At 41.0% G+C, this 12,127-nt stretch overlaps 1 protein-coding gene across 1 annotated transcript in view; it reads right to left on the reverse strand.

Moving 5' to 3' along the window:
- Positions 1-12,127, reverse strand: part of ANO4 (anoctamin 4) — a 307,889-nt gene that overhangs the window by 77,876 nt on the left and 217,886 nt on the right. Inside the window, 3 exon segments of the mRNA XM_043491471.1 lie at positions 3,383-3,443; positions 4,008-4,104; positions 5,092-5,226. Of these exon segments, the coding sequence (XP_043347406.1) occupies positions 3,383-3,443; positions 4,008-4,104; positions 5,092-5,226 (293 nt within the window).

Raw genomic sequence — 12,127 nt, forward strand, 5'->3', positions numbered from 1 at the left:
TCCTATGATCAACCAATACTCCAAAGTCCTTCTCCTCTTCCGTTACTTCTAATTGATGCGTCCCCAGTTTATAACTAAAATTCTTGTTATTGATCCCTAAATGCATAACCTCCTTACACTTCTCACTATTAAATTTCATCCTATTACTATTACTCCAGTTTACAAGGTCATCCAGATCCTCCTGTATAATATCCTGATCCTTCTCTGAATTGGCAATACCTCCCAGCTTTGTATCATCTGCAAACTTTATTAGCACACTCCCACTTTTTGTGCCGAGGTCAGTAATAAAAAGATTAAATAAGATTGGTCCCAAAACCGATCCCTGAGGAACTCCACTGGTAACCTCCCTCCAGCCTGACAGTTCGCCTTTCAGTAGGACCCGTTTAAGTCTCCCCTTTAACCAATTCCTTATCCACCTTTTGATGTTCATATTGATCCCCATCTTTTCCAATTTAACTAATAATTCCCCATGTGGCACGGTATCAAATGCCTTACTGAAATTTAGGTAAATTAGATCCACTGCGTTTCCTTTGTCTAAAAAATCTGTTACTTTCTCAAAGAAGGAGATCAGGTTGGTTTGGCATGATCTACCTTTTGTAAAACCATGTTGTATTTTGTCCCATTTACCATTGACTTCAATATCCTTAACTATTTTCTCCTTCAAAATTTTTTCCAGGACCTTGCATACTATAGATGTCAAACTAATTGGCCTGTAGTTACCCGGATCACGTTTTTTTCCTTTCTTAAAAATAGGAACTATATTAGCAATTCTCCAATTATATGGTACAACTCCTGAGTTTACAGATTCATTAAAAATTCTTGGTAATGGGCTTGCAATTTCAGGTGCCAATTCCTTTAATATTCTTGGATGAAGATTATCTGGGCCCCCCAATTTAGTCCCATTAAGCTGTTTCAGTTTCGCTTCTACCTCAGATATGGTAATATCTACCTCCATATCCTCATTCCCATTTGTCATGCTACCATTATCCCTAAGATCCTCTTTAGCCTTATTAAAGACTGAGGCAAAGTATTTGTTTAGATATTGGGCCATGCCTAGATTATCTTTAACCTCCACTCCATCCTCAGTGTTTAGCGGCCCCACTTCTTCTTTCTTAGTTTTCTTCTTATTTATATGGCTATAGAACCTTTTACTATTGGTTTTAATTCCCTTTGCAAGGTCCAACTCTACTTGACTTTTAGCCTGTCTCACTTTATCCCTACATGTTCTGACCTCAATAAGGTAGCTTTCCTTGCTGATCTCTCCCATCTTCCACTCCCTGTATGCTTTCTGCTTCTTCTTAATCACGTCTCTAAGATGCTTGCTCATCAGGCTTGATCTACAACTCCTGCCTATGAATTTTTTCCCCTTTCTTGCGATACAGGCTTCCGATAGCTTCTACAGCTTTGATTTAAAGTAATCCCAAACTATTGTTTGCCCTCCTTTCAATCTGTCTTGAGATTCAACCTAACAGCAACCTTCTACAAAACACTCTCCTAGGAGTTCCTTGAGCACTGTCAGTCTAACTTGTAACCTTTTATATTTCCGAGGCTGGCTTCCTCTAGTGGTTAATTACCTATTGTTCATCTCTCTTTTCTTATCCTACTTTATTTCAGAGCATTGACGAATATTCTCATTTCTTCTAACTTTCCTGAATACACTACTTACTCCTGGATTTATATTAAAGAACCTCCTCAGATTCTGTCCCCTTTGAGAGCAGAAGAAGGAGAATGTTTTATGTTCCGAGGAGTATATTGGCATTTCTTATTACTAATAAGAATATTAAATACTTCCACTAGTTTGTTTTTTAAACTTTGCATTTCAGCAACTATTCCAGTGTTAATTCCTTTATCAGAGAACACATGCTTCCGTGTAGTCGAGAAGGAACTATAATTAGAATTTTTCTAATGTTTCTTAGCCTCCTGAAAAAAACTGTGGAGAAAGGAAGAGGTAGGCATATAAATTAAAGTCAGTCAGTTGCTTCTCTGGTGAAGGATTCATAATGACTGCCTCTGGATAACAGCGCCGGTTGAAGAATGACACAATTTTGGTGTTAGGCTTCAAACAAAGCTGGACAACAAAATCATTGTAATATTCTCCCCCTCCACGTCACATTTCATTTAAATAAGTAACTGCTATAATGTTACCTGACCTTACAAGAACTTGTTTGTTGCTTAATTTCTGACAAACATCAATTTTTATGACAAGTCTGTACAAAGCGTGAACATGTGTGTGTGTGTGTGCGCGGGGTAGAGGATAGAGGTTTCTCATAACTTGATCCTTAGCCAACAGCTATTGTATCTTTAACAAGAACTAGTGTAGGCAAAATAAAATTAGTGACATTCCTCCCTAGAGGCTATACTAATGTTTCCACTAAGCACAATACATATTTTGGCATAAGGGATGACATTTAGGTCTTTTCCTCTAAAACAGAAAACTTGAAAATGTAGGGCTTGGCTTTCAAAAGTACTAAGTAATCACTATTCCAACTGAAGTCAATGGGAACTGCAGATGTTCTGCACCTCTGAAAATCAAGCCCAGATGCTTGATAGGAGAAAGTATTTGTCCATTTCTGAGATTTGGTAAGCCTGGGTGAGAATATCCTCCCCAGAAAAATTCCATGTCTCTGAGGGTATGTCTACACTTCAAGCTAGGGATGTAATTCCCAGTTTGAGGAGACATACTCACTCTAGCTCTGATAGATCTAGTGCACTAAAAATAAAGCATAGCCAAGGCAGTACAAGAAATGGGAGGGGCTAGCCACCTATCTATGTGCCTAGTGAGGGGTGGCCCATGCATTTAATAGGATCATACATATACTTCAGGAAAGTATCCCATATCTCTGAGAATTTTTCTTGGATACAGGAGTGCTGGAACAATTTTTTACAGTGGGGGTGCTGAAAGCCATTGAACCAAACTGTAAACCCTGTATATAATGGAAACCACTTCAAGTCAAGGAGTGCTGCACCCCCCCCCCCACATTCCTATTCCAGCACTTATGCTTGGATATAACATGATGCCTTTCCCCAGAAAAGACAAGGCCTGAGGAATGACTGAATAAAGACTCCTGAACTTAACTCAATAGCAACATATTTTAAAACTCTAGTTTTTCAACCAGGATATAAATGTCCACCTGCATACTGCTTATTTGAGCCATTTTTAAAATTAAAATGTCCAGAAACTGAACATTAAAAATATAAATTCTTTACTCTTTCCTTCCACATTTTCACTGAACCAGAAAAGACTTGACTGCGAAGAGTCAAGCAAATACTCTGCATTTCAGCATCTGAAACTAGGCATGCTGGAGTTTAAAGGGTCCTATCTCACACCTTACATTTAAAGGAAAATGTACTAAACATTACACAAACCCAAAGAAAGACTTACCCCACACTGCCATGAAAACCGCAAAAAAGACAGTAGCTCCATTGTCAAAAAGGTGAGTTACCTGTGAATGAGACCAATAACCTGATGAATTCATTATTTGAAAGTTCTATTCACAATTTATTCCGTTTTGTTAAAAGATTAAAATGGGTAGTGCTTAGGAGAGCAGCTAGACTGACTGTCCTGAAGACCAGTATCCTCTCTGTGGGCCTTACCCTGAATGGTGCTCAGCATGGGAGTTACAGGTGCTCAGCATCTCTCGGGGTCAAGGCCCATATCAGCTGAACAGTTATCTCTTGTATAGATTTATAACGTCTGGGGTAGTTCATCCTTTCAGTCTAAGGTAATTTGTTTTGAGAAGCTATGCACAAAAGATGGTTCATAAATGCTGTTCCAAGTGCTAGGTCATAATTTTTGTGACTGCTGAATATATCAAGTGCACTTGCATATACATGTAAATAAGTTCTAACGACCAAATTCAGTCATAGTATAAGTAGGTTCATTGAAGTGAAGGGACTGAATTTGATCCGTCACTTGGAACTTTTTTTTATTTAACCAAGTTTATTGAAGATATTCACAAAATACTGAGAAAGAACAAACATTTTCTATTTGGATAGTTTAAATGTACCTTGGCATAAACACAGCTGTCTGACAACCTCATGAAGGGACAGTATTTATCACATATTGGACACATTATAATATCTGTAGCTTGACAGACTTCTTTACTGGAAAAAGAGAGAAGATAATGGTTGATACTTTCATACACAACTATCATTCTTAAAATGGACCAATATATGTCTCTGAAATCACAGATGGTGAATTAAATTTCTCTTATCATACATTTCTAGTGCTTTCTGTTAATGATGTCAGTATTTTCTTGCTGTCTACAACACTTTGAGATACATACACTATGACTGTGTGGGTCTTCTCAACTTCATAAATGAATCATGCCTTTCTCAAGAAAACATAGGCACTTTGAAATCTTTAGATGGCATGTCCTTTTGTTTGTTTGTTTGTTTTTTTAAAAAAGAGCAAAATGAGGACTAGAAAACACATAGAGAATAATCCTGCAGTGGCTGACAAGATAGACAGGATGAGTTATTAGCATTTTACCATTTCTAAATTGTCTCTGAGCCAAGAGAGGTCTCCAACAGAAGGAGATAGGAATATGGTGAGTGAAGATTAAAGGGAATTTTGTTAATTCAAAGGACTCTTTCAGGCACTGCCTCAGGGTGGAAAGCAGAGTAGAGGTGCAACACTTCCCAGAGGAGCTCCAGGTGGCACAATGCCTGAAGAATGCCGTCTGGAGCTTTGGGAAGCACACTCTCCTTGAGATGCGACATTTCCTCTCCCCTCTGCCAGCCTGTCAGAAAACCATGGCTCCACCCTCTCCCCATTGCTGTGAGAAGCTAGATTGGGCAGCACCCCTAGCTTTACATAGTCCAGGCACTCAGGGGACCAGATGACATCCAGCCCATGTGTCAGAGCACAAGACAAGGGAGACTTGATACATGTTCTCCACTACCTTGTGAAAGCTGGGCACAATCTTACCCTATGTGTTTACATTGTTTTTGTTAAAGACTTGATACCATATGGTGAATTTTAAAATAAATAAATAAATAAATAAGAAATAAAACAGAACCAAATTGTACACAACAACCCCAAATGTGTACAAATACGGGTAACGTCACTAATAAAAGTGATCACTTTACCTGACTTGGCAGTGGTTCAGTGTTGTGACTCCATACAAAAAGACAAACAATCCAATGAAGGCAGCTGGGAAGAGCATTCCTGTGTACCAGCCTAACCAGGCAAAGTACAAGCCAATTTTCTCACCAAAATACCGTCTGTTTAAAACACAACAGAGCAAAGTTACCTGCCAGCTTCTGCAGGTTTTATTTAGCATTGTTTGCTAACAGAAAAGGAAGATTTAAGTCATATTTGAGGGGAGAAATTGGGGCTAAGATTTTCTAAAACAGGAGCCTCAATCCATATTTAGGCGCCTGCCTGTTCTTCAAAAATACTGCACAGTCAACAATAACCATCAAGGGCAGAAGTGCTGGATGTTGAACTTTTTTGAAAATGTGGTAATTGGTTCTGTATGTCCAGGAAACAAAAGGCCAGATGCTGCTCTTAGTTATACAGGAGTGTTTCCTGAGTAACTCTGTTGAAATTGATGTAGTTACACTGGTGTAAAATTGGTGCAAGGGAAAGGAGAATCAGCCCCAGAGCATTTCCAAGAAAAACAGTTACTAACCTGTTCCATAACTGTTGTTCTTCAAGAAGTGTTGCACATGTCCATTCCATTCTTGGTGTTGGTGTGCCCAGTGCATGGCTGCAGGAAACTTTCCCCTTCAGTGGTAGCTGTTGGGCAACTCGAGTTCCCCCTGCTGCTGCATGCCACTGTGTTCAGGTATAAAGAAGGGGCAGAGCCAACCCTAGCCCCCCTCAGTTCCTTTTTGCCATAACTCTGATTAAGAGGGGTAGGTGGGTAGCTCGTAGAATGGGCATGTGCTCAAAGAGCATCAGTTACAGAACAGATTAGTAACTGTTTTTTCGTCATTGAATGATTGCACATGTGCATTCATCTCTTGATGACTCACAAGCCATAAGACAGGAGGCAGGATTGGATTCTATTTCAAGAAAGTTTGAAGAACAACTCATCCCACTTCAGCATCATCTCTGGAGTCTTGAGCCACAGCATAGCAGGAAGCAAGTATGTGGATCAAGAACAAGATTGCCACTTGCCAGAAAGGCCACAGAGGCCAATTGTGACCTCATTGAATAAGCTGTGACACTGTTGGATGGAGCGACATTAGTAGGGTTGCCAACTTTCTAATTGCACAAAACCGAACACCCCTGCCCAGTCCCTTCCCCAAGGTCCCGCCACCACTCGATACCAGCAAATTCCCCAAAGATAACAGGAACACATTGACCCTGTTGCAAGCCTGGTGCTAGACTCTGGGGACAGAGCCACTCGGTGAGTAGACTCAGCCCTGATAGATGAGGGCACTGAGTATGGCACTGTGTGGGGAAGATCTGGAAGCTGTGGGAAATGCCTAAGGACTCCACAATGGCCACCGACATGAGGCAGAGTTCTGTTGTCCCACTCACATTCTTGAGGCAGGTTCCATTGAAGGGTCATGGTGATAGATGGGAAGATAGGATCTGTGCAGAGACCAGTGGGTACTGCTGTGGGGTTGTGATATTTAAGATCCCACCTCCAAGTCTGACAATGAGGATTCCCCTCACCTGACCATGGTGGGGCTGATCCAGTCAGTGCCAGGCGGACCTGTGCTGAGAGCCTGGTGATGGATGGAGCGAAGCCATCATAACAGGTTTCCCCTTGGATGGTACTGAAGGGCGACCTACAGGGCCCCTCACTGAACTTCTGGCACTTCTCACTGAAGCTGCAGCACTCAGCACTGAGTCCTACTGGGTTGGCTCCGATGGTGGCCTGAGCGCTGCCTCCATCACAGGAATTTCAGCCTAGCCTCCCTATCCTTCTTTGTCCTAGGTTTGAACTCCCTGCAAATCTGTCACCGATCCTTCACGTGTGCTTCCCCTAAGCACTTCAGGCAGTTATTGGGAAGGTCATTCACTGGCACAGGTTTGGAGCAAAAAGCACACGGCTTGAAATCCAGTGACTGGGACATACCTTGGTACTGTGAATGGAATAAACAATAATGGGGAAAATACCTGCACACAGTGGCGCATGGCAGCAGGGGGAGCTTGAACTGGCCAATGGGTACCTCTGAGGGAAAAAATTCCCAATGGCCATGTGCTGGGTGCACTGACACCAAGAGTGGAATGCATATGTGTAATCTCCCGAAGAAGAACTGATGAATCAGAGAGCATTCTTCTATCTTGCTTTCATATTTGTGTTTGGAACTTCGTTTACCAGTCTCTAGAAAATTTATTTCACAATTCCAACATGGACTGAAAGCGTACCGCACCTTGATCATAAAGTCCGATGCTTATAAATCAATACATAATAATAATAATGAATACTTTAAAAGATCATTCTCCAGATTCATTTTAAGGAATGAGGAAATATAATCATCCTGTGCTTCAGAAACTGTAGGGTCAAATCACAGCTGGGTGTCAGGTCAGTTTAAATATATTTTACACCAGCACAACTTTTGCTACTATTGAGGCATCTGACTGCCAGGGTCAAAGAATGAAACCAATCAATGTTCTTGCCTTTAGACTACCTAAAACCATTCTTGGTCAGTCTTTTACACTAAGGAAGAAAACACCCATGTTGTTTCTTGGGTGAGAGGCAGTGGAGGAGAGAGAAAGAGTGAGCAACATTTGGCCTGGAATAAATGAAATAATCAATTTTAAAATGCATGTCCAAGAGTTTCCAGTTTGAGCAATCCATCTATCTGAATTAAGATTATATTTTGTTTTATTAAAGCAATGTGAAGACTGATCTTCACTGATCATCATCATTCAAACTCAGCTTCGCTGTACCAAAGGCCAATGTTGTCATATTGCTTTTATTCCTCTGTCATTCAACAGAGCCCACAATTCTTCTGGCTAAAGAGACAGAAACATGACAGTAACATGGTCAATTCTGAGAAGGGTAGCAAGTCTCGCTGTACAAAGACACACTGACATCAGTTTCAGATGCATGAGTTAACTGCATGAGTGAACCCTGTGGCCTAATTTTTTGGCTGACAATCTGTCTGCTCCACTGAGAAAGATAATTTACATTGTATGAGATTATTTGCATCAGCACCTATTTTTACCAATGTATATACATTCAAAGTAGTGAAGCAAAGTATTAAAGACAGTCTTCTGTGGCGAATGAGGGAGTTACGTGTAGTATTTTTATGCTCCTCAGGTTAGGTGTTAGATATTAATCTGCTTGACTGCCAGGAGTTAAGTCACAGGAGACTGTTAAGGGAGAAACCAACAGAAAATGAAACAATGACAAAGATAAGACTCCTTGGGGAACAATAGGGAAGCTATTAATTAGGGATATCCCCTACCTCTCTCCAGCTAGTCTGCTGTGGTGTATTCTTCCCAGACTAAAACCAAGGATCAAAGGGACTCCTAAACCTTAAAGATGCTGGCCTCAGGAAAGAGGAGAGGGCTGAGTGAGTTGTCAGCAGACTGAATCTGGTACCCCAAACTGACTGAGACACACGACAGAATGCCACAAGGAGTGCAGCAAGGAGGCTGTCACTCCCACCCCAGAGATGGGAATATGCTGGACCTACCTGAGCTATGGATAGATAAAAGTTAGGTAGGAAATATACATATAAGATTCTTTGTTGCAATAACCTCTTTTTCTAAATTCTGTGTTTCTTATTGCAGTTAAGTACTAACTTTGTTGTGAAGAAGCTGAAGAAGCTGCTTTTGAGCCACGTTAATTAGTCACCAGTTCCCTGAGAAAAAGGGATGACAGGTGTCAAATGCAGTTGAGCCTGTTGTGTTAACATGGTTGGTAAACAGGGGGGTGGGGTAGTTGCAGCCCAGAGATCCAGGCTTAGAGTGATTAAACTGCATGGGGGTTCCAGCCAGAGTGAGGTGTAGGAAGCCAGGCCTGTTTCACCGGAAGGGTGCACTTGAGAGGGACAAAAAGAGGTTTAAGGCATAGCTCACCCAGCAACTCTGACCTCCGTAGATGAGATTTCTTCTGCTGATAATAGCCCACCTTAATCGATTACTCTCGTTAGAGTTGGTATGGCAACCCCCATTTTTTCATGTTCTCTGTATATCTATCTATCTATCTATCTATCTATCTATCTATCTATCTATCTTCCTACTGTATTTTCCACAGCATGCATCTGATGAAGTGGGTTTTAGCCTACAAAAGCTTATGGTTAAATAAATTTGTTAGTCTCTAAGGTGCCACAAGTACTCCTCGTTCTTGTATTATGGTGCTTTTCACACTCCAGGATGGATGTTCTCTTTCCGCCCCCTTAACTGAAAACCATTCCTGACAAACAATTTGTTTCCCTATTTGAACCCTTTGTGTCTACTGGTTGCAAAATGCAGTGCTCCTCTTACAATCCAGAGATCAAGTCAACAGCTTCTTCTGATACCAAGGCTGATCTCAGTTTTAATTTGTGCATTAAATGGCAAAAAGAATAGGTGCTGCCACTGATAATCTAAATTTCTGCAATGTAGGAAGGAGACAACTGAGGCCACTTGTGAACTTATCTTTTAAAGAGCACTCTTTAAAGAGCCATTGCTTTGATATATACTGATTTAGATACCGAGAAATGGCATCTTTCTTGTCACACTCACGTTTTACACTGTGACAACTCCATGTACTGCATTGAGAGTAAGACTGGAATCAGGCCCATATTTTATATGCAATGATCAGTAGTTCAATATTTTCATTCTACAAATATATCAGCTAAATCTCTGCTTACATACTATTGTGATGAGCACTATGGAAATGTACTCTATTTATCCCAGGCCAACAGAATGATCCCTAGGGGACCATTACAGCTGGCAGCAGTTAGAGCATCTCTGTGTCTGTTCTAATTTACACTGGGAGCTGGTTTGGACTCTAGTCAGTCCCAGGAGACAAAGGTGGCTTAGAGCCACATTTACCTTTCTCTTCCCATCAGCTGCACCAAGCATGAGCTTAGCTAAGCATTGTTTCCTATTTTTGACTGTCACTACATGTTGACCAGAGATTTTCATTGAGCTGCCCAAATTGTTGTCTTTTATCTGAGCGCTTACAGTATATTTAGTACTCAGTAATGTATATGGGTAGTTGAAATTATTCCTTTCAATGTGTATTACCAAGCATTTGTCAACACTGACTTTCATCTACCATCATGCTGCTCATTCACGTAGCTTTGGTAAGTCCCTCTGAAGTTATTCAGTCTTCTCTTGTTTTGATTCACCCCAATAACACTGCATCTTCTGCAAATTCTGCCATCTCATGTTTCACCTCATTTTTCCAGATCATTAATAATTATACTAACAAACATTCTGTGTATCTGATAAGGTCACTCTACTGAAAACATTCCCTAACACAAAACCTCAAAAGCAAGGAAATGAAAAGTGAAGTCATCAAATAGCCAAAACTCTTGCTTCTATCCAGAGACCCACACATCACTATTAGCACAACCACAACACTACAGACAACATGCCACAACTTTAATTTTATCCCAGTAGGAAAATCAGCCTTCCAGGACCCCTGTATGTTGAGGTGAAACTGAGCCTGACTGAAGTCAGTGGCAGAACTACAACTGACTTTCAGTGGGGCCAAGATTTCACCCTAGATATTTAGCAACACCACACATATTTTGTAGCCTGTTAGTGTTTAGCCTTATAAAAGAATAAGCAAAGTCTGGCTTTAGCACTGTACAATTTATTATTGGGGTTCTCTAAGTTTATCAAGCTTAATATATGATTGCTTGGGATCAAGACACCTAGCAGGTACTCAGGAAGTTAGAAGAGATGGATTTGGATCTGAGCCAAGAAAATTTATTTAATTCATTCATTCATCCTTTGACAGTTCAGTACAAAATCCTATACTGGACTTATTATACCACAAACAAACTTAATGCAGCTATGGCTATCTAGCAGAGGGGGAAAATAAGACCATGCACATGGCCCACTGAAGTCAATGGGGACTGCTTTCATTCACTTGAACAGGTTTAGGAGCAAGGTCAAAGTGAATGAACTGAGAGAGAGAGAGAGAGAGAGAGAGAGATTGTCCCCCTTTAATCACTTTCAGTTCTCGTGATTTTGAATGATTCTTGTAACAACAGTATGGAAATTAAATTTAGGCAGCAATGTGAGTAAGCTGACCCCTTCACAGCTGTTGATTAACAATGACGCATTTGCAATTGTGCAGAATCGGTACTTCTCATGCTCCCCAGTGCTTCCAGGCGGAATAAACACTGAATTGTGCAATGCCCCTCAAATGCTGTTTCTGTGTTTATTTCTAGTGACTAAGATCTCCATACTGGCCAACTGGTGTGATTAAAGTAAAGTTAATGGCCATGGAAGGTGCCAGATTGAGCACACTGGAGATTTAAGACCACATTTAATGGTAAGAAAAAACAAGCATAAAAGCAACAGCTTCTCTTATCACCCTGGCAATGTGACTTTAACCTGACTTGAGAGTATTATATCTATGAATGAGAAAGCTGTTCACTCTCGGTAGCTCACTCAGCCCTTGGCCTCTCTAAAGAGTCTGAGCACAAATATTGGTTGGGAATGGTGGGTACTGGAAAGTTAGCCCATTAGGAACCTAACAGATAACCTTCAACTCCCACTTCCTTTGGGCATGGGCTTTCCATAAGTTTTCTACAGTACCCATGGCTAGGGAAAGCTATGAAACAAGCACTCATGGCAGAACTAGTATAAACCCTTTTGTTTTGGGTACACAGGTTCACGCAGTTTTAACTGAGGTGAACAGCAGTTTTTGCTAATGTGGTCAACAGTTCAAGGTGAAAAACCAGGGCACGTGGCATGTGAGGAAGGAGAGGTGGTACGGGGGGATCTTTTGGTGTGGGTTAGGGAAGGGTGTATGGCAGTGTTTTAGCAGCTGAGAAGGGAGAGAGAAAAGGGTGCCCACTCCTTTCCTGCCACCCTTCCTTCTGTGCCTGCACTATAATCAGCAATGGGTTTGTTGTAAGCCAACAGCTAATAGGATATACAGCAGCAACTTAAAACGTCAGCATGGGTTTGATGTCTCCTTTTACTCAGTCACCCGTGAATACTCAGGAAGCCCCATACCCATCACTAGTTCTCCTCCTGCTCATGTAG

Source organism: Dermochelys coriacea, chromosome 1 (assembly GCF_009764565.3).
Source record: "Dermochelys coriacea isolate rDerCor1 chromosome 1, rDerCor1.pri.v4, whole genome shotgun sequence".
Classification (NCBI taxonomy): Eukaryota; Metazoa; Chordata; order Testudines; family Dermochelyidae; genus Dermochelys; species Dermochelys coriacea.